The sequence below is a fragment of the Lissotriton helveticus genome, chromosome 1_1 (genome assembly GCF_964261635.1).
Source record: "Lissotriton helveticus chromosome 1_1, aLisHel1.1, whole genome shotgun sequence".
NCBI lineage: Eukaryota > Metazoa > Chordata > Amphibia > Caudata > Salamandridae > Lissotriton > Lissotriton helveticus.
In genome coordinates, this window is record NC_136057.1 from 13,203,283 (window position 1) to 13,226,056 (window position 22,774).

Here is a 22,774-nt window from a genome sequence, read left to right on the forward strand (position 1 = left end):
ACTAAATGCGGACATCTTTCCACTGTTCGAATAAACCACCCCAGATGAAACTAACTGGGGCAATCCTTGCTCTTCCAAAATACACCAACCCCCAGATGACACTCGCTGCCTACATCCTCCCAATGATCAAATACACAAACTTCCAGACTACACTAAGTGCCACCATCCTCCCACTGCCCGAACACAAAACCACCCAGATTACACAAATTGTCTACATCCTCCGACTGCCTAAATACACAAATCCCCAGATGATACCAGCTGCCTACATCCTTCCACTGCCAAAATACAGAAACCAACCATAGAATTTAACCAGTCTCACAGTGAGAAGCTTCTTCTGAGTCAAATAGCGTATTGAGGTGCACACACAGCACCAGTGTCAAACTCCACAAACACAAACTAGTTTTTGAGTGAGCCTGAAACTGTGGATGTACAGAGCAGCAAGGTGTCTTGGCATAGATTTACAAAGAGGAGGCTAGGTTGTGGGACAGTCTTGTCGCTGTTTATTGAGTCCACCAACGGTACAGGCAACAACCACGACAGCAGAACTCTATCTCAATGAAAACTTCCATGTATATTTAAAACTCCCAATAATTGAGGTTTTTGCTGTATGAGCATATGTTAATGGTGTGTGATTAGCGTTCCACACACTGTAGGTACTTCGCATGGCAGCTCCTCTGTCATGGGAGCATCGCCCCACTGCCTGGCGCAGAGCCAGCTTGTGCATGGAGGGGCCGTAAACCACCCCTGAGCAGCACCAAAGCCAACTCAAGGGGCGATGAGTCAGTTCAGTCAGTTAGTAAGGGACTCTTTTACCTGTCCGGCTGGTGTTCCTCTGTTCTAAGGCGGAAGCAGAGTGAAGAGGCTGGAATGCCGTCAATCACATTGTCAGTAGCCAATGGATGAAGTGGGCTGAACCAGTGACTCATGTTCCATGCTGTTGTGGGCGGATCTAAGATGTAATTGGCACTACAATAGACCAATGGATGAAGAAAACTGACTAAGGGCCACTCCATGTATGTACCATGTATCTGTGGGTGTTTTACTTAATGACATTTTTTAGGCAAAAAAAGGTGTTTGCTAATGCCTAAAAAAATAGCAAATAAGCAAAACAAACCATGTCATCGAACAGCAAAAAAACAGAAAAATCTAAATGCATCCCGTATCTGGGCAGCCAGGCACTTTACAAGAAACGGCACATTTGGAGGCCACGCAGCCCCCTCAGGGTGATAACCCGATTGTCGCTGATGCGAATTTCCATACCTGGCTCGTGGACTCTTTGGACACTCTTCTACCCAAAAAGAAACAACTTATGAGGGGGAAGAGAGTGGGTTCTGCACCTTGGTATTCTTCAGAATTAAGAACCTTGAGGAAAGGTTGCAAGAGACTGGAGCGGTCCTGGAGGAGAGACTGGAGTGAGGCGTGTCGTAAAGAATATCGCGTAGCGCTGAGTAGGTATAAATCCGCTATTCGGGTGGCAAAATCAGGATTCTTTGAAGAGCGCATTGGCTCTGCGGCCAACTCTTCTAAAGAGTCATTCAGGGTCATTAAGGAGTTACTTAGTGTCCCTGATCCTCTGGTTTTCCACGAGGACCCCCGCAAAAAATGCACAGAACTGGCCTCGTTCTTTAAAAGTAAAATCGACAATATATTAGCCTCCCTTCCCCGGCTAGGTGAGGTCTCCTCTTTGGAGGACAACTCCAGCTCTCAACTTAAGTTGCAAGCGGTGGAGCTGGCCTCCCTTGGTCCGGTTACTAAGGAGGAAGTCTTGGCAGTTCTGAGGTCTATGAAGAGTGGCTCCCCGAAAGACCCAGCACCTATTAAATATCTTAAACAGGTGTCATCTACCATCGTCGGCCCTGTGACGGATTTGATAAACCTGTCTCTCGCCCATGGGGTAGTTCCCCCTAGTTGGAAAGGGGCGGTGGTTAAGGCTCTTTTGAAAAAGCCTAACCTCGACCCCGCCGATCTCGCCAACTTTCGGCCAATCTCCTTGCTGCCGGGTATCAGTAAGGTGGCGGAGAAGCTGGTGAACAGCCGCCTTTCGAACTTCTTGGAAGCCAATTCCCTTCTGGGCGATTCCCAAACGGGTTTTCGCCCTGGTCAGGGGACTGACACCGCCCTACTGGCGGTCGTGGAGAATGCGAGGAGCATGCTGGATTCGGGGGGATCAGTGGCAGTGATCCTCCTGGACCTCAGCGCTGCTTTTGATACCGTGGACCATCTGGTGCTTCTCCAACGGCTGTCGGGGGTGGGGGTCACGGGTCTGGCCCTCAAATGGTTCGCTTCCTTCTTGGATGGTCGTACTTTTGAGGTGTGGGAAGGCCAGGAAAAATCATCGTCAACCCCTCTCCAGTGCGGTGTGCCACAGGGCTCTTCAGTGAGCCCTACCTTATTCAACGTTTACATGGCCCCCCTGGAGAGTGTGGTTCGGCCGCTGGGTATTAAAATCATCAGTTATGCTGATGATACTCAGCTGGTGGTCGGCCTTTCCCAGTCGGCGCACCATCCCGACCGGCTGCACTCATGTCTTGAAAAGATCTACACGTGGATGTGCAGCTCAGCCCTAAAGTTAAATGGCTCCAAGACGGAACTGATGCTGCTGGGGAACTCTTCCCCATCTTTGTCCCCCAGCAGCTGGCCAGACTGTCTGGGTCCGATGCCTCCCCCCAAGCAGGAGATCAAGAGCTTGGGGGTATGGCTGGAGCAGGACCTATCGTTTAAAACCCACGCCAAAAAGACTGCTGGCGTGTGCTTTGGCCTGCTCCGCTCAGCCCAGAAGATCTTGCCCTTGCTCCCAGTGGCCACTCGAAGGCTCCTCATCCAGGGACTTATCATCTCGCGGCTGGATTTCAGCATTGCGCTATTCCTGGGCGCACCCGAGTCTACCCTGAACAGACTGCAGCATGTGCAGAACGCGGCTGCTAGGCTTTTGACGGGTCTCCCTAGGCGTCAATCTGCCCGTCCAGCGTTGAGGGCATTGCACTGGCTCCCTGTGAGGGACAGGGTGAAATTCAAGTCACTCTGCATTGCCCACAAAGTTCTGCACGGAGTCGGTCCACCCATTCTGGATGAGATGGTCCAGCCCTACAAGGCCTCTCGTTCACTTCGCTCTGACCACCAACATCTTCTTCAGGTTGGCAGGGTGAAAAAGGCAAGAACTGGTGGCAGAAGGTTCTCAATAAATGTGGCTTCCTTGTGGAACTCATTGCCCTTACATCTGCGCTCGGAGGCTAGTCTTCTTCGCTTCCGTAAGCTTTTAAAAACTTTTTTGTTTTCCGTTTAATCCTTGCATCTTTTTAGTAGTGTTATGTTCTGGTAAGCGCTGGGATGCCTATTGGTAACCAGGCGCTATACAAAACTCAGAATAATAATAATAATAATAATAAAAATATGAATGTACAACAGTGTTGGTAATAGGAGTGTAAAAATGATCAAACCTAAGAACTATAAATTCGGCACTAAACCTACACCAGAAATAAAAAGATGCAAAACTATAGTATGGTTTTAGGGCCTCTTTTTGCGTGCATGTTATGTTAGCATGGCTTATTACAAGTTTAAACGTCATTTTACCTTTTGCTGTTTTTTGCTGTTTTTTTAACATAACACTGCATAGTTGTTTTTGCAAGTTAGCTTTCACGAAGGTCTATACATGTGGAAAGGTTTGTTTTTGGACATCTCTAGACATACATCGTGCCCCCAGTATGTACGTTGAGAGCTGAGCCGTCAAGGTTATCATAACATGTGAGCCTGTTTATCGGCGTATCCGCGTAACACATTCTAGACACAACATTTTGGCAGCTGCGAGCCAAGCAAGATTCTGGCACCTTTATCATAGCACACTTGCCATAATTTCACACACTTGGAAGATTCAGAGAGACTTGCTCATCCAGATGTAATTTACACTTACTGAGCGGAAAGGTAATGGGGTCCTCCAAAACAAGCTCAAGAGACCTTCTATAGCGTATAATACATAGTTCCTTTATAGGGAGGGTGTTTAAAGTAGGCGCTGTATCACTTGTTTGCACTATCTTTATAATATGATTCTTCCTTTTGCATTTTATGGAGTTGTAACCATGCTGACCATATTATTTTTAATCATATGTCTGCTTATGTTGACTAAAATACTGCGCATGATATCACATCGTTAAAATAAATATTTTAACCTTACCGTGTCTCATTTTTTATCCTGTTGTGGACTGGTATGAGAGTATAACCGAAGAGTGCTCTCACTTCCCACCATTCCTGAGATGGTCCTAAGTTCAAGTTCTAGGTTGTCTAATCATTGGTTACTTTGCTATAGGACGAAGAGCTAATGTGACACTGATTGCTAGCTGGTTGGGGTTTCTAGGTACTGAGGTGAGTTTCTGGTACACCACAATTCACTAATGTCCTAGGTCTCTGTGCACAGTTCTGTGTATGAGCAGAAATCCTTGCAACTTGGCGCCGCCAACGAGTGTGGTCTTATTGTGAGACACTTGAGTAGTGCTTATATCAGTCTACGACCCCCTCATTATTGTTTCCGATTGACAATAGTGACGGATAAAACCTACCTATAGTTACATAGGTTTCTTCAAGCTTGATAATTTAAAAAGGTTTTCTGTTTGAATTTCTACCCATTTGTGCCTTTTTTGTATTGCATTGCACTTCTCTATTACTGTTTCGATATGGCTGCGGTTGATATCCCAGCACGCAGTAGTGTGGCTGTGCGGAATCATTTGCAGGAATGCCTCATTTCTTTAGAGGGACAGGCAGTGGTTTTAGTTGTTTCAGCTGACGTGGTGTACCTGTTTGAGTTGTATTTCTCATGGGTTACTTTCCCCCGGTAGATGCTGGTACTGGTGTATTTTACACTTACACACCTGCCGATGCTCCTGCGTGGGCTCCGTATCAGACAGTGGAAATTCCGATTTCTGCTTGGCAGCATGCTGTTTGGTTTAATGGCCCCCTCCCACACGTTATTACAGTGGTCAGACAAGGGCCGTTGTCAATCCCAGGCGTGACTTGGCCTGTTTTAGCTGCTTACACCCGCATCCTCAGGCGGGGCAGTTAACAGCTCAGCAACTAAGACCCCTATATCCCTCTGCAGTATCAGTTATTAGGAGTCTGGTTCATTACATTATCCGCAACCTCCCGCGTGGTGCAGCGCATCCAGTTGGCGGTGGCGGGCTAAAACTTAGGGGGTCATTATGATGACGGGCGGACTATGTCCGCCCGTCACCATAGTGGGGAATGGGACCACCCGCCATAAGGGCGGGGGTCCCGGGGGTGAGATTAGGATGTGCCCGCCACAGTGGCAGGCACATCCTGTATTTACAGCATTGTGGCGGGCGGTGCTCTCTGCACCGCCCGCCACTATGCTGAAAATGCTTCTCACCATTCGCATAATGAAAGCAGCAGGCACCGCGCGGTGCCTGCCGCTTTCATTATGCAAATGCAGGGGGGTACCACAGGTACCCCCCCTTGTGCACCCCCCTACTGTCCTTCACTCTGGGGTCCCCCAGGGAGCCCCCAGAGTGAAGACCGCCTGCCTTTCCATGGCGGCATTGCCGCCACGGAAAGGCTTGCCTCACAGCCCATTGTAATATGGCGGGCGGTGTCTTACAGACACCGCCACCATGTTACAGGTTTTCCGCCCCGGCCGCAAGGTGACCGTGGCGGAAAACAGGCGGGCGGTGTTTTTCACCGCCGCCTTCCCCTCCGCCATCCTAATCTGGCGGAGGGGATTTGGGCTTGCGATGTTGGGCGGTTTGCCTCCGCCAGGCCGGCGGTGGCCACTACCAGCCTGGTGGAGGCAAACCACACGACATCGTAATGGACCCACAAGTCTCATCATGGTTAATGTGGTCATGGGCAAGCATCCCCAGGATAAAGAGGAGATGCCTTTTTTACTTGCCGAGAAATTTGACCAACTGGAAGCAGTATTCCCAAATACTAGTCCTGTGGAGAAACACAGGATCCTCACGGTTAGTTTGCTAAAAGACTTAGTGCCAGACGTAAATGAATGTGCAACTTGGGGTGTGATTTTTGCGGCAGTCTATACTAGGTGTTTTGGAACCCCGTCAATGACTGTCCTGCCCTCTGTGATCAACACGGACCAGAGGCGGCTGTGGAGTTCGGAATGCAACTTCTGGGAGCGTTTGATATGGTACGCGATCTCGTCCTTGCTAATGTCAAGGGGGATGCGGTAAGTTTCCAAGTCTCTAATGCTCTGCGCGAAGTCCCCGACGCTGATAAACCCTGTCAGTAACCGAAAATTATTACACCCAAACTATTACGGAGGCTGTAATAGTTTGGGTGTTAAGCCTTTCGCTGAAAAAGAAAAAGAGCAGCAAACTCAACAAGCGCCATCTGATAAAGATGACCGCCCAAAAGTTCAGAAACAAAATTGGAGTAAGAACAAAAAACAGGGGAAACAGCAAAGGAAACAAGGGTCCCGTCCTGCTTCACCTACACCTGCCCCTGCTGAGCGTATATATGAGTTGCGCGACTGCAGTAACTATTAAGTCACCTGTTTGATTTCAGGTTCCTGAACAACGGTCTCCTCGCTGTTTGCAGGAAACATCAGTAACAGCCACTGGTGGAGGAGGCGGCGGCAGAGGTCAAGGTGCCCAACAGAGCCGTGAGCAGCCTCGTAAGAAGAAAAAAGGCAAGCAGGACGAGACACCACGTCAAAGGCCCCAGTTTCAGAAGAAGAAAGTTGCTGCGGTAACAGCGAGATATGCCACAGATAGTGAGAACACAGCTTAGGAATCTGACATTATTAGAGAGGAGTTGTGTCCACTATTGAAGGTGAAAGTGACTGATACCTTTGTTGTAGTTGAGACAGCTGACACTAGAGTGGCTCCCCCTGATAGGCTTTATGAAATAACTGAAGATGACATAGAACGTACTATAAAAGGGGTCTTTTGGGAAAATCTAACAATTACTTATGATATTTTGTTGGCATATGTTGACTGGTCCCCACCCTTTGTCTTGGCTGCTCCGCAGGGGGAGGAGGTGATCCTCCCCGCTTTCGCACACACAGTGCCAAAGGAGATGGCTCTGCAGTTTGCAGAAGATTGGGCTAAGGCGCTTGCCGTACTCACTGTGGGTGGGACAAATTTTCCCCTCGACATGAGATTCCTTAGCGGTCGATGCCACAGCCTCAACCCCAATACCCCATGCGACGTGAAGCAAAAGCCTCTGTAGCAGAAATCCTTGAACAATTTGAGTATCAGGGTGTAATTGAAACATCTGTGTCTCCCGTGAATAACCCACTTTTTACTGTGACCAAGCCAGATGGCTGATACCGTTTGGTATTGGATTACCGCCACTTAAACTCACATTGTCGTACGTGCGCGGTGCAGAATACTCACAGTTCTGCTCTTGTGGATAGTCTCGTGCGTAAAAGGTTCAAAACCAGACTTGACGTAGCCAATGTTTTTTTTGCCCACAATCTATCCTCTCATAGTAGTCAATGGATGGCTTTTACAAATGGTGGCAAACAGCGCCAATTCCTTCATTTGGCTATGGGCTACAAGAATAGTCCAAGCGTTTTTGCCGCTTGCATTGTCTCTCTCCTGGAGAGGCTCGACGCAGATGCATGTTCGTATGTGGATGACATTTATCTTACAGATGATGAGTTATGGCCTCATCTGTGCTGTGTTGACCGCATAATTTTCCATTTTGCGGACACAGGCTATTAGTTTAACTTTGCAAAATCGCACATTGCAGAGTACACAGTGTTGTTCCTGGGCTGCGAGCTCAACAATGAAGGTCGAGGTTTGGCTCCTCACTTCCTGGAGAAATGCGTACTTTTGCGAGCTCCCACAACACTGAAAAAGCTACAATCTTTACTGGGCTTTTTGAATTTCGTTGGTACATACATTCCGGAATATGCCCAGCATATCAAGCCACTTTATGTGTTGATGCAACCTACTTTTTCCAAATCGTGCTTGCTGCCAGAACATTCAGCCATCTTGCAATCTTTGCAGGCTGATTTTCTTGAATCTAAATTCTTGTCGACTCATGATAACCACAATCTGGTGATAAGAATCGTGCCTGGGGAAGTGGGTTTCACGTACCTCACTTTTAATGAGGGTAACACAGTCCCTATCGCTTACAAGTCACACTTGTACGCTTCGGCTGAGTTGCGGATGTCCACTGTGGAAAAAGGTTTGACAGCAGTGCAAATGGTGATTCTTAAGGAACGTGCACTGTCGCAGGGAAAATGCATTTTGGTTGTTACTCCGTATCCTGCCTTGGAGGCAGTGAGGAAAGCCAGTGAACCAAATTCCAAAGCTTTGAACCCTCGGTGGATACAATGGGGCACGTCTTTGACATCTCCGGATGTCGTGTTCATTTTTGATTCCTCTGTGCAGACTCAGGAGTACTTGCAGTATGAATTTGTTGATCCTGCTCCTCTGACTATGCGCCCACTTGAGGATTTCCGCGGTAACATTTACACTGATGGAAGTGCGCAAGCAGCTACGGGTTAAAAAAACGTGTATTCTTCGGCCTGAGCAACTGTGGTTGGTACTATGGTGGATGGTGAAGTGAAGTCCGATGTCGTGCATACACAGACATTAGGGGACTGTACCACCCAGTTGGCAGAGCTTCGTGCTCTAATGCTTGCGTTGGAGTACGCCGATCCCAGTGTGACTACTCTTATTGTGAGTGACTCTTACTACTGTGTTCAGTCTTACAATGACAATCTTCCCTTTTGGACTCAAAATGATTATCTTGACTCCAAAGGTCGCACAATAAACCATAAAATGATCTGGGTTTGAGTGGCTGAGCTCAAAGAACGACTCCCACTCGCTTTAGGAATTCATACTCTGGGTCATCAGTGTGTTGGTGATCACGGTGTTGGCAACTGTCTCGCGGATGAGTCTACGAAGGCAGCAGTTGCAACATTTGCAGTGGCAGCGGTTACACGTTATAAAAGTAAGATTGATGATGACATCTTGGCAGCTATTGCCGCAACAGAGAAGGGAGGTAATTACCCTAAGTGTTTCCCCTCTAAATACTCTTATCATTTAAGTCCTGATAAAGTTCCTAATGTGAGAATAAATGACGTTGGTGACAGGTTGATTCCCAACGCGGACAGCAGACAGGCTTTGATTACAGCAGCCCACGCCAGGATCGCTTTGGCGCATGCCGGCCTGTCAGCTACTGTGTCTCTTCTCCAGCAACAATACTGGTGGCGGGGTTTGTACAAACAGACACGTGATTTTGTCCTTCAATGTGGCATTTGTCAGCAAATTAAACCTTCCTCTGCTGCACGCCCACCCTCCACTTGCGTGTGCTTATATAGATCACTGCGGTCCTTTCTCCTCTGATACTGCGTATAAGTAATTCTTAGTAGCAGTTGACGCTTTGTCTGGGTGTGGCCTCAAAGGAGCACTGATTCTAGAATAGTCGTAAAGGATTTGAGTGTCTTTGTGGGGAATTTTTGCGTCTGGTACCTTCCATTCGGACCAGGGTCCAGCGTTCGCCTCTAAGGCGTACAAGGATGCTATGGCTTCATTGGGGGTCAAGGTCAAATTTTCATCTCCATACCGGCGTGAGGGGAATAGTGTTGTGTAGCGGATGAACCGTGACTTAAAGCAGTCCTTGACAGCGAAGTTTTAGTTGCTGGCAGAGACTGGCTAACCCATCTAAATAGAGTTCAACGTCCACTAAATAATCTCTGGGTGGGCGGACCCCATATGAAATGCCCTTTGGCATCAAGATGTTTGTCCCGGACCTTGGTGGTCTAGACATGGCGGTGGGAGCCGCATACTTTGACGTAGATGAACATTCTAATGTTTTGCAGAACCTACAGAAGACCAGAGACAGTCTTGCAAAGGAACACTTGCCCTCCACATCTGCAGCTGCGTTGCAGATTCCGGTAGTCGGCTGGCTACCTCAGGATGGAGAACTGGTCAGAGAGAAGATCGACAACAAGAAAGAATTTGGTCCTTCCTATCGAGCTCCAGTGGCCGTGCTTGGTGTGCAGGGTACAAGAACAGTAATTTTACCTCCTCTTCCTGGGCGTAAGGGGAACAGGTACATTTTCATTGACAATGTCAAACCACACACGGTGGCCGATTCTCTTTAGTATGACGCCTGCGCTCTCGAGTCCAGCAAAGGTGTGATACTCTGTTTTGGACCCGGAGCCTGCCATCGGGCCTGATGTTGTCGTTGAAATGAGTCCACTTACGAATCCTTTAATGAATTTACCTGCTGGTGATCCTCTTAATGACACTAAATATACATACCCCACTGACTTGTCTATGCCTGATTTGGAGACCCGTGTGGCTAATCAATCCCATTTTTCATTTGACACTGGCTCTTCCACATCCAAATCCCCTTCAAAAGTTTCGATTTTTGCTACCTGCTTTAAAAAAACATTTTTTGATTCCTCCTTGGACTTACATTTGGCTGGTGCTTTATTGCAGTTTTTTTATTCATGTCCATAGGATTTGTGGTATATTTTTCCCGTTTCATCAATGGACACGACATTCAAGAAAGAACTTCAATTAGAATGATTGATGGTTTCTCTGGGGGATGTGGTTAAATAAAATATTCACTCTGATGATTGGGATGTTAAAGCTGTAGAAGCTTTATTTTCTGATTTGAAATAATATGCTGCTTTCGATGCTGAAGATTTATATTTGGAATCTGCAAATTATGGTGATTTGTATTGTTTCCAGCATTTTGGCAGTCACTTTCTGCATAAGACTGATACATTTAGAAATGTGGTTAACTACACATAGTAGGAGCACTGTGGAAGGCAGCTCGAAAACATTTTGGAAAAGGTTTTCCTATTTTACTGGTTTTGATCAATCAAACCCTAATGCATTTTATTTTAAGTTGACTGAGAAGTCCTCTTCCAAGGTTAGACTAGCCCACACACATTACTGTATTCAAAGTCCTTTATAGACTGTTGGGGGCTATGAACTGTGGAAAGATACTATTGATCTTAAATCTGTTTGGGGTTCTAAAAATTGGCAAGTGCAAGGCACTGAGGCTTTGCATCGTGCATGTCTCATCCCAAACCATATGTTGTTTCTGAATGACACTATTTCACAAACCACCTGCTTTGGATTGGCCAATGGGGTGAATTTCCCCATTGGAATAACCATACCAGTACCTCCCTGAGTGATTTTCAAGCCCTGTTAAGAATTTTTTCTTTTAATGTTTCCAGCATTAATCCTGAAGGCTGGTTGCTGTGGCAAAAAAGTGCAGATTCCTGCTAGCACCGTTTTCTGGGTCTGACCCCTGGCTATACAGAGGTTATCGTTGATCCCCACTTTCAAACTCAACATTCAGTCACCACCTATTCTGTAGGCAAATTGTGCCAGAGTTGGCTCAGACATGCATCCTTGGCGTCAGTTAAGCTACATTTATCCAAGCTCACTGACACTTTCCACTTAAATGATTTTGTTAAAGGACCTGCAGCAGGCAGATCGAAAAGATGGATATATGCGGCTTACAACGAGGTTTGGAAACTGTCCCAAATTGAAGCTGCTTCAAGACTTAGAGCTATTGATCAGGCCAATTTAGCAAAAGTGCTTGCCATTGTAGATAATAGCATTAACACCCTTTCTTACCGAATTTACACTTTGGATAATATTGTTTCTTCTGTGGTTGATATTGTGCAAGAAGAGGTTGCTGTACTGTATCATGGGCAAAATCAATTGTGTTCTGTTATGCAGTTTGCATGGACCCTACAAACATTGAAAAATGGCAGAGTTCCATGGGATTACATGAACACGAGTTTATTATTTCTGCCTTTCAATTTGACTGTTAAACAACAATGTATGCCAATGAAGGATGCCACGTTTTCACTGTTGCATATTGAAAAGTTAGCACCTTTACCCTTTTCGGTAGCAGAATCCAATTCAGTAGTTTTGCTCATTCATGGGTTGATAACTCTACCTTTTCCCCTTTTCAAGTTTGAGAACTGCTTGAAACACTATGCAATAGGCAGGTTTGAGCCCCTGGGTGGTGCTTATCTTCATGAAGTCTGGAATCTCCCGTTCACATACAGGTATTTAAGGGAAGGAAAGGAAGTTTATTTAAAGGGTGAAGATTGCACCACAACGCCAGATCATTCAATAGTATGCAGAAATCTTCAATTGCACGGTTCTTGTAATATGCTTGCACCGAACCTTGCCTGTGTTTTAAAGGGCACTCCGGTCCCGGCCATTACACCGAAATTCACATTGCTTGCAAACGGTAGTTATTTATTATTAAATAATGAAGATTGTTGTGGGATACATGCTGGAATTCCTTATATCGTTACATTTTCCCAGCGTGTAGTTTGCTGTAAGAATGTGTTGTTCCCTCCTCCACATGGCAGGCTCGATGTTTCCATCCTACTTCTATTCCGACCTTGAAAGCAGAGTTCAACAAGATGAGTCGTATATTAGCACTTTTGTCCCAGAAGGAAGTCTCCTTTACATCTGCGCATGAGACATTCGTCCTTCACATTGCAAATACTCATACTGAGGTAAATGCCTTATTAAACACAGACCTGCCCCTGCATTTCGGTGCTTTGATTCACACAATCTGAAATGCCTCGTCGACTACTGGCCTGGCAAATTTTTTTTAAAGTAGTATGTTCTGGCCTTGTGACCTCATTTCAAACTATATTTGGTGTGATCCCTGCATTTTTTCATTCGATTTTTTTGAGTGTCTTTGGCAGTTTCCCTTTGCTCCTGGCTTTAGGCGCGGGCATACTGCTATTAATTTGTTTGTCACAAAATGGATGCACAGTCTGTGCCCCACGACGATCTGTCCCGGCTGCTTCGCCTTCGTAACCGTATGCTAGAATACTATGGATCGCTGTCTCTGGTGACTCTGAGTGTGGCGTATGGTTTATCTTTCCGGTTCTCATTTTTCACTTGCGTGCAGCCTGTTTTCCAATGCCTTGATTGTGGATTTGAATGGGCCCTAGATTTGTGTCTCTGCAACACGGTGTCTCTGGATTTTAATCTACTAATGAGTCCCTTAGTTGCTCATGAACTAGATTGTTCTAGTGCGGAGAATATGGCCTGCGCAGCGGCTCATGGGGTTCTAGGCAATTGGAACATTTGGACTGCGGCCAATGACTTTATGGCGCGCAGTTATCTTGTAGTAAGCCCGTGTTGTCCTCTGATGGTACTAGGGGCTCCGGCAATCGAGTAACATGTTTGTTCTTTCCCTTTACTTAATTGGATGGCTGAAATGTTCATGGATGATAGCAACGAGTTCCTATTGGAGGCAGTTGCAGCGTATGGTACTTATACGCTGTTGGATTGAAGTACGGATTTTTTCCTGCTTCATAAACACGTACTGAACCCGTGATTATTTTTTCTTCATTTTTTGCCTTAATTTTTCCTTAAATGTTTGAGGTATTTTTCACACTGTGACTGCCCATGAATGGTTTCACTGACTTGGTTATTTTAATTTGGATCTTTACTCCCAATTCTCAAGTTTGGCAAAATTCCTGAACTTGGTTCTGTCTCATTCGAACTTGAACTCTGCGTTCTATAAAGCTTTCCCCAGTTATTGTGCGTTCCCCAACCAAGGGAGGGTGTAGTATGGTTTTAGGGCCTCTTTTTGCATGCATGTTATGTTAACATGGCTTATTACAAGTTTAAACGCCATTTTACCTTTCACTGCTTTTTGCACACGACACTGCCAAGTTGTTTTTGCAAGTTAGCTTTCACGAAGGTCTATACATGAGAAAAGGTTGGTTTTTCGACATCTCTAGACATACATTGTGCCCCCAGTTTGTACAGTGAGTGCTGAGTCGTCAAGGTAATCATAACACGTGAGCCTGTTTATTGGCATGTCCGTGTAACCCATTCTAGACACAACATTTTGGCAAAACAAAACAAGCTCAAGAGACCTTCTATAGCGTATAATACATAGTTCCTATATAGGGAGGGTGTTTACACTAGGCGCTGTATCACCTGTTTGCACTATCATTGTAATATGATTCCTCCTTTTCTATTTTACAGAGTTGTAACCATGCTGACCATATTATTTTTAATCATATGTCTGCTTATGTTGACTGAAATACTGCGCATGAGATCACGTCGTTAAAACAAATATTTTAACCTTACTGTTTCTCTTTTTTACTCCTGTTGTGGACTGGCATAAGAGTGTAACGGAAGAGTGTTCTCACTTCCCACCATTCCTGAGATTGTCCTAAGTCGCATGTTCTAAGTTGTCTAATCATTGGTTACTTTGCTATACGACGAAGAGATAATGTGACACTGATTGCTAGCCGGTTGGGGTTTCTAGGTACTGAGGTGAGTTTCTGGTACACCACAATTAACTAATGTCCTATGTTTCTGTGCGCAGTTCTGTGTATGAGCAGATATGCATGCAACAAAACCTCAGGCCTCTATTTTATATTCACCCAAACAAAATGTGCGTGAATCAATGTGGAGTGTGGTCAGTGCACAATGGCCAGTCACAAACCATCTAGAAGGAGATCGGCGTAGTCAGGGCGCTGTCTTTTACTTACCCCATCCTACAGTGAAGAAGAGGGTGATAGAGAGCAGCAGTACCCTGGACCTGGCACCGCCCCTCATCCTGGACTCTTCCATCCTCTGGGCCTGTAAGAATGTGATAGGGCACACTTTATGAGTAGTAGTACACTCTGCAAATCAATATCACATGTCATTCAATATCCCCTTCTAACAGATCATTCTGACATGTTCTTTAAAACACAGAACCACTCATGTCCAAATATTCCAAAATTACAAATAAATGGGTGAACGGAAAATTGAGGAAATCCTAAGAAATCTACAGACACAACAGTCAATATATGCATTAATGTTTCTAAAAATAAACTGCATTCATTCTGCTATTTACTTTTGGTGTTCCTGACCTGTTAGAAAACAAGTTAATTCAGACATGTAAAACGTCTATTTTCCTCCCACATGTCTCCTAACTCCCCTGTGAGTGTCTTTTTGTTAATGTCTCTTATCCTCTAACATCTCTCGTCATTGCCCTGAGTGTGTCCTTATGTTTATTTTTATTTATTTTTTATTTATTTTTAGAGTTTTCTATAGCGCGAACCAGACCCAAAGTAGGGTATCAGAGCGCTTTACATAAAGAGCACAGTGAAAAAATAATAGCAAAAACAGTGTATACAGAAAACATAACATAAAAGTAGTAGCATATAGGAAATGGGTCCGGGTGCATAGAAGCAGTGGGAATTGATCTGAAACAATAAAAACAGGCTCAAGTTTTTGTTGGACTTCGCTTCACGGTCTCATTAACTCGAGAGTAGAGGAATTTGGGAGGTTGTATGGCTGTGGTCGTAATTGAGTAGGTTTAAGGTAGGAATTTGCTCATCAAGAATGATTTTGCTTCCATTTTGAAGAGAGGCGTAGAGGAGATTTTTCTGATGAATGGCAGAAGCGAATTCCATATTCTTGGTGCCGCTCCGGAAAATGCTCTGTTAGAGGTTTTAGTTTTGTTGAAACATGAGGGTTTCAGAAGTAGACTGTTTGCGCTTCTAGAGGGTCTGTTTCCACCTGATTTGGTACGTTTCTGGGCTAGGTACTGGGGGTGTTGTGGTGTAGCACCTTGTGAGTGATACAAGCCATCTTTAGGTGGATTCGAGCTTCATAGGGTAGCCAGTTGAGTGCCTTCAGATGTGGTGATATGTGGTCAAATTTACTAGATCCTGTTATTAGTCTTGCAGCTGCATTGAGACAGGCTTTTAGAGGGGCGGTAGAGATTTTGGGAAGCCCTGAGAGGGTTGTGCAGCCGTATTCCAGCCTCAAGATGACTAAGGACTGAACTGTGGTTTTGAGGTCCGATTTCTCAATAAATGGCTTAATTTTTCTGAAATTGCTGAGGTGGAACTTAGTCAACAGGTTGATATGACTATGCATGTTAAGGTTCATATCCAGTGTGATTCCAAGTGATAAGGTGGAGTCTACCAGAGTCGGCCTACAGTTCAGAGCAGTGAACATTTTGATCCACTCCTTTGTCACTGTGGTGTTATTAGGTAGGGAGATTAGAAGAAATTCAGTTTTTATTTTAGTTTAGCTTGTGGAAATTGGTCATTAGCCATTGGACGGTCTTTTCAAGAGCTAGATTCATTGTCTTTATTCTTCAATGGAGGAGATCTTGATGTACAATTGGGTGTCGTCCGCCTGCATGTGGAAGGAGATGTTCGCCTGCTGTAGTAGATTGGTAAGTGGTTCGACATATATTTTGAATATCGTAGGGGATAGGGTAGAGCCTTGTGGTACTCCTAGTAGGTTAGGTGAGGAAGCGGAAAGATGTTTGTTGATCATGTACGTCTGTGTTCTGTTTTCCAGGAAGGATTTGAACCATTGAAGGACGGTCCCAGGTACACCCATCCTGTATTCTAGACTTCTTAGTAGTTTGTCGTGATTGACTGTGTCAAAAGCTGAGAGGTCGAGTAGGACTAGTGGGCAGGTTTCACTACGGTCCAGAGCTTGAAGGGCGTCATCTGCTATGCATAGCTGTTTCTGTGCTATGGCCAGGTCTGAAGCCTGATTGGTGGATGTTCAGTAGATTGAAATTTGTGATATGTTGGTTTAGTTGTTGCTGAACACATTTTTGTAAGACTTGAGCAAGCATGGGAATGTTGGTTATTGGTCAGAAGTTGTTGGGGTTTGAGGTGTTGCCTGTGTGTTTTTTTAGGACCGGTGTGACTTGTCCTGTTTTTAGGCAATCTGGGATGTGACCCTGTGCTAGCGAGGCATTGATGATTTTGTTCCAGAGCGGAGCAATGATATGGTTGAGGTGTGGTAGGCACTTTGAGGGGACAGGGTTATTGAAGTGGTTGTTGAGTTTTGTGGTCATTAGGATGTTGGTGATGTCATTCAGGTCGCATAGTTTAAAAGTAGCCCAGTGAGAGTTATTTTTGGGCAGCAGTAGCTCAAGTGGTACAGAGTTATTGGCTTGAATGATCATTGGGGTGACTGAGTTAATAGCTGCCGCACTAAGCTGGAGTTGGAGAGAGTTCATTTTTGTTGAGAAAAATGAAGACAATTCTTCACAGCTCAGCTGTGAATTAGTTTTTGGAACTGAGGATTTGGCAAATTTGCTGGATTGTTGTTTCAGTATTTCGAAAAGTCTTTTTGATCTATTTTTAGCCTTGTCTACTTCTGATATAAACAAGTCTTTTAATGATTGAAGAATGCTTTTATTGTAGGAGTTTCTAGATTTCCGGAGAAGTTTAAGATGGTGGGGTGGAGGGTGTTGTCTCCATTTCCGTTCCGATGATCTAAGTGAGCGTCTCTCTTCATTCAGGGCTCCGCTGAACCATGGACTAACATCGCTGAGGAGAGGCCCTCTGAATCGTGGGCTGCAGATCTCGCTAGTTTTTTTACTAGCAAGATCCAACTCATTCAGGACTCTTTTCCGGTCGTTACACCCACGGAGCGGAGTGATTTTGAGGCCAATCGCGCACCCCCGGCTTCGCCAGGCTTGACATTGGGCGCATTTCCACCGTTATTGGCGCCCGCCTCTTTAGCACTGATGGGCAATTTGAAATCGGGTTCTCCTTTGGATCCCTGCCCTGCTAAAATTCTGGCGAAATTGGCAGAGGTGATTAACCCATTGGCCAACCCGCTAATGAATCTCTCGTTGAGTCAGGGAGTGGTCCCGCAGGCTTGGAAGCAGGCGATGGTCATCCCGCTGCTCAAGAAGCCTGGTCTGGACCCTAAGGCCCCTGTGAACTATCGGCCGATCTCTCTGCTGCCGGCTCTTACGAACATTGTTGAAAATCACGTGCAGACGGTGCTTTCCAATTTCCTAGAGTCGAACGAGATTCTTCACGCCACTCAGTCGGGTTTCCGCCCTAACCTCAGCACGGAGACGGCGCTCCTCGAGGTCTCCGAAACAATCAAGGAGATCTTGGATTCAGGGGGTAAAGTCATGCTGGTGCTGCTGGATTTGTTGGCGGCTTTTGACACCGTCCCCCATGATGGTCTTCTCACAATACTCTATGAGATAGGACTACGGGGGACGGTGCTCAGCTGGTTTTCCTCCTTTCTAGCTGGCCGCCGGCAAACGGTCTGGGCCTCGCCAGACTCCGCCGTGATGCCTCCTCTGGGAGTCGGGGTCCCTCAGGGCTCTATTTTGAGCCCGACCCTCTTTAATATCTTCATGACCCCACTGGCGGCGCTGGCGGAGTCGTTTGGGGCCCGGATCGTATCGTATGCTGACGACACCCAGCTCCTCTTCTTGTGTAAGAGAGGAGGAGATTTTGAGGGGGAGAGTATCCGGGATTGCCTTGGGGCTGTGTTCCAATGGTTCCAACTGCACAGCCTCAAGTGCAATTCCGATAAATCTGAGGTACTCTTCTTTGGGTGCGATACGGAGCCAGACTGGCGGGTTTGGTGGCCTACCAACATGTTTCCCCCAACGCGTTCCTCCCAAATGGCCAAGAACCTGGGTGTTAAGATGGACAAGGAATTGTCTATGAAGGCCCAGATCCTGGGGGTGACGGGCATGTGTTTTGGCCTCCTCAGGATGCTACGGAGGTTTCTTCCCCTACTATCGGAGGAGCACAGGAAGCTGACTGTGCAGGCCCTGATAGGCTCCAGGTTGGATTATTCCAACGTTCTTTACCTGGGCCTGCCAGAGTACCTGCTACAGCGGCTCCAAGTTGTGCAGAACGCTGCAGCGAGGGCGATTTACGGATTGAACAGACGCACCAGTGCCACTGGTCTGCTTCAGACCTTGCACTGGCTCCCAATCCGCAAGCGGATCGCCTTTAAGACCTTGACTCTGACGTACAAGGCCCTCCATGCGATGGGAGCCAAGTACCTCCAAAGGAGACTTGCTTTTTATCGACCGGCCCGTTCTCTGAGGTCAGAGTCTCTATTTTTGGCGATGGTCCCGCGAGTGAAGAGAGCGCGCCTGGGAGGCCGGTCTTTTGGGCTTTTGGCCCCCCAGTTATGGAACTCTCTGCCTCTTACCCTTCGGGGAGCCACCAGTTTATTAGTTTTTAGAAAGGATCTTAAAACTTGGTTGGTCACCCAGTAGGCCTTTTGTTCGAGTTTTCTTTGATCTGGTATCCTTTCTTTTTAATGTGTTATGTTAGCAGCCTACCTTAAATAAAAGCGCCGGGACACTCTTTTTGAGTAGCCGTGCGCTCTACAAAAACCAATTTAACATAACATAACATAACATAACATTTTTGTCTGTGTTCAGGACTCTTTTTAGTCTTGGACGAGCAGCTTGGTCGAAGACTTTGGTCATCAAGGAGTTATAGAGAGCAGTGAGGTCATTGATGTCTGACATGTTATTAGGGGGAGTGAGAGCCTTCTCACAATGGGAGGCTAGGTTGTTTCAATCAATGTTTTCTGTGTCTCTTGTCCATTGTTTCGGTTTAAGTTGTTTGGCAAAGTTTTCTTGTGAGCTGCGGGAATGTGGAAGTTGATAATGTGATGGTCAGACCAGTCACAAGGGGTAACTGAGAGTGATACAATCGTATTTTGTTTAGGGATGATCCAGTCGAGCGTAGCACCCTTTGTGTGAGTCGGCTTTGAGATGGCTTGGATCGGGGAGTGGGAGGTTTTGAGGGTGTTAACCTGATTGTCCAAGGGGTTTTCCCAATGGAGATTGAAATCACCCAGGAATTTGTCATTGGAGTGAGGGGAAGAGTTAGAGGTGATGATTTCCATTAGGTGTTCTATGAACTCTGCGTTCGAACCTGGAGGGTAGTAAAGTATATATGTAGTTTGTGGGGGTGGATGCTTGCGTATTTAATAGAAATCCCCAAGTATTTACAGGTGTCCAGGGGTTCCGAGTGAAACTTCGAGATGGTGATGTCAGAACGATGTATGCAGGCTAAGCCTCCCCCAATTTTGTGAGTTCTGTCTAGTCTAGTGATGTTGTAGTCTGGCGGGACTGGAAGGTCTAAGCATGGTTAGTATGAGTCATTGAGCCAGGTTTCTTTGAGGATGATTAACTCGTGTCAAGGACGAGGTCCGCGATGTCGGATGCGTGTTTTAGTGCTGATCGGCAGTTCAGTAGAAGGCAGGAGATCGAATTTGAGCGGTTCTTTAAGGTAGGCTCAAGAATCTCAATGGTAGAGGTTAACGATTGAAGGTTATTCAGGTTTATTCCTCTGTGTATTAGATGGGATGTTCTGCTTGGGTTGATGGGGACTGGGAGAATAGCGTATTCTTCTTTATTTTCGGTGGTCCAGGGAGGACTTTTGTATTGCATTAGTAGTGTTTGAATTTCGTGGTCCATTATTTTGATAGTGAGTATGCTAGTGCACAGGAGTCGATTGGTTAGGGGTAGGGGGATAGTTTCAATCACCTTGTCAACTGTTGCTAGAGAATTTTGAAGATGTTTATGTCAGGTTCCTTGCCTTGCTGTACAAACTACATCTCCCAGGAGCCTTCGGGAGAGGGGAGGTATTTCTGTCCTGAGAACGCGCTTCCTGTTGCGCGTAATTATGACTGGGTTTCCGGTGTTTCCTGCGTGAGGACTGGAGGTCACTGCACGCTATCTTGGTCAGGATCCTCTGAGAGTAAGAGCGCTGTCCGGCTTATGTTGAAGGTAGGAGTTGCATGCGGCGGAGCACACGGTGTGCAGTGCTTCTTACTCGCTGCTGATTCTTACTGATCTGGCCCGTCATTATCCTCTTCTTTGTTTCTTCAACGGAGCGTGTTGGTATACTTACTACGCGCTGCCGTGTTTCAGACTTTCTCGACTACAAAGAATGCATAGCATTTCACAAAAAACTTGATAATCCGCTATTGATTGAAGTATAGTTTTGAAGCTTTACCTTATTTTCGTTGCACATCAGGCGGAGCGCTGTGGTGGATCCAACTACGCGCTACCGTGGGGAAGTGCTGGCATAGGATTACATGGGGAGCGGAGCGTCGTTTTGGGGTAACCACACGTTCCCGTGTTCCACAGGATATTAGTGGTGCTTGCCCTCATTGGGTTCTATGGATGCTTTTGTTGTTCTACATATAACTGGCCAATGACTAATTGTTACTTTTCCAGTTTTCTATACTACTTAACAGAGCGGAGTGTTGTGGTTTTTGCTTCCTATACTCTACCGTGTCTGTGGATTACAGTGGTAAAAAAGGAAAATAGTTTCTTACTATTGGATGGGAGGCACATGATAAACTTTTGTTTCACTTTGGAGCTGATTACCAGAACCCTTTATTTTGCACTGTCAAGCTGCTTACTTCATGGTATGTTTAGGGGTTGTTTCAAACGTTTACATAGAACCAAGGAATGAGTGGAATATTGTCCTATAATTGTGTTCTGTGTTTTCATGAGGCAAAAGAATCTGCGGGTGAAGTATCCTGGATATACATCGGATGGATGTTGTGTTTTAGTTCAAAGCAGGTATATGACAAACTAGTGAGACCATATGAGTGTAGATGGAAGGTATATGCAGTGATTATAATTGTGTCCTTTGTTGTTTCAGGATCCCTTCCCTGCTGCCCCTTCCCTGCTGCCCCTTCCCTTCCCTCGCCCAATGGCTCGAACACTCTGTGTATTACAGATAGAGTGTTGGTGACGTTGGGAGGTGGACCACTATCTGCAACAACTGGATTCTGTGGAGCACGTTGTGACAGTTTAAGTGTAGAAAGCGATTTTTCAGCGAGTTGTAAGATGTTTTTGACTTCTAGGATAACAATTGTAAATTACGGGAGGTAATGTACAACTGAGCTTTGGGTGAGTCCTGTTGCATTTGCTGATAGGGCGGGGGAGAGAAGATGTAGGGTGATGAGGGAGGTACATTATCGTTGTTTCTCCTGACCGATATAGGTGAGGATTTCACTGTGGTGCGTGTTAGGGGAGGAGAGTTGATGATGCTTTTTTACCCGGTTCTAGGTGCGGATGATGCTGAGGCTAGGGTGGTGGGAGTAGTTGGGTCCTGAGTTGCACTGGGTGGGGTGATGGTGTGTTTTTTTGTGCAGCGATGATGAGAGCTATTAATACTTCTTTCATCGGTTCTGGATGATGTAGGAGGTCTTTGATCGTCAGGAGATGAAGGGATGGTGGGAGTAGTTAGGTCCTGAACGACCCTGGGAGATGTGATGTTGTGGGTTTTTAGGGTGAGGAAGTATTTGTTGAATAGTTCTAGGTCTTTGTTAGCTGCTTGAATGGGAACGGTGCCATTTTTGTAGGATGTTATATTCAATGTAGCTCTAAGGTATTGTCTGGGTGTCGTTGTATTCCTGGTTCCATTAGGGAATGGTTTTATGGTCCTGGATGGTTATTAGCTTGGAGAAGGCCGTTCGCCATCTGGCTATTTTCCTTGTGAAAAATATGAGATTAATGATTATAGTGCCTTTTTTGACATTGAAGAAGGGGTCTAGGAATAAGGTATCAGGGTTTTTTCTGAGCAGATTGTGTTTTAGAGGCACTTTTTGATAGATTATGAGGATACTGAATGGAGGTTGCACTGTTTCCTTCTGGTATCTTGTTCGGCCCAGCCATGCTGTGAAGTACTATAGGATGAGTTTTAGTTGTTACAAGATCTCTGCCGTTTTAGTTACAAGCTGGAAGCTGTTTTGGTGCTGGTTAAATTAGATTTCGCCGTGACAAGATGGCTGCCATTTTTAGTTGGATAACCATTACAAGGTGGCTACTGTTATGGTGTCAGTCATTACAAGTTGTCTGCCAAATTTGGGGTATTTTATAGGTAGACTATTTTGTGCAATGCTTTGGGAGCAGTTACAAGATGGCCTCTACTGTGGTGGTAGCCAGTCCAAGATGTCAGCCACATTTATGGAGTCTTCAACAGGCAGCCTGAAATTAACTAGCTGGGTTGTCATAGTTC

At 45.8% G+C, this 22,774-nt stretch overlaps 1 protein-coding gene across 1 annotated transcript in view; it reads right to left on the reverse strand.

Annotated features, from left to right (window-relative positions):
• Positions 1–22,774, reverse strand: part of LOC144766856 (lectin-like) — a 107,416-nt gene that overhangs the window by 77,322 nt on the left and 7,320 nt on the right. The window contains exon 2 of the mRNA XM_078650572.1: positions 14,486–14,576. Within this exon, the coding sequence (XP_078506698.1) occupies positions 14,486–14,567 (82 nt within the window). The 5' untranslated portion in view covers positions 14,568–14,576. The remainder of the gene's footprint in view (positions 1–14,485; positions 14,577–22,774) is intronic.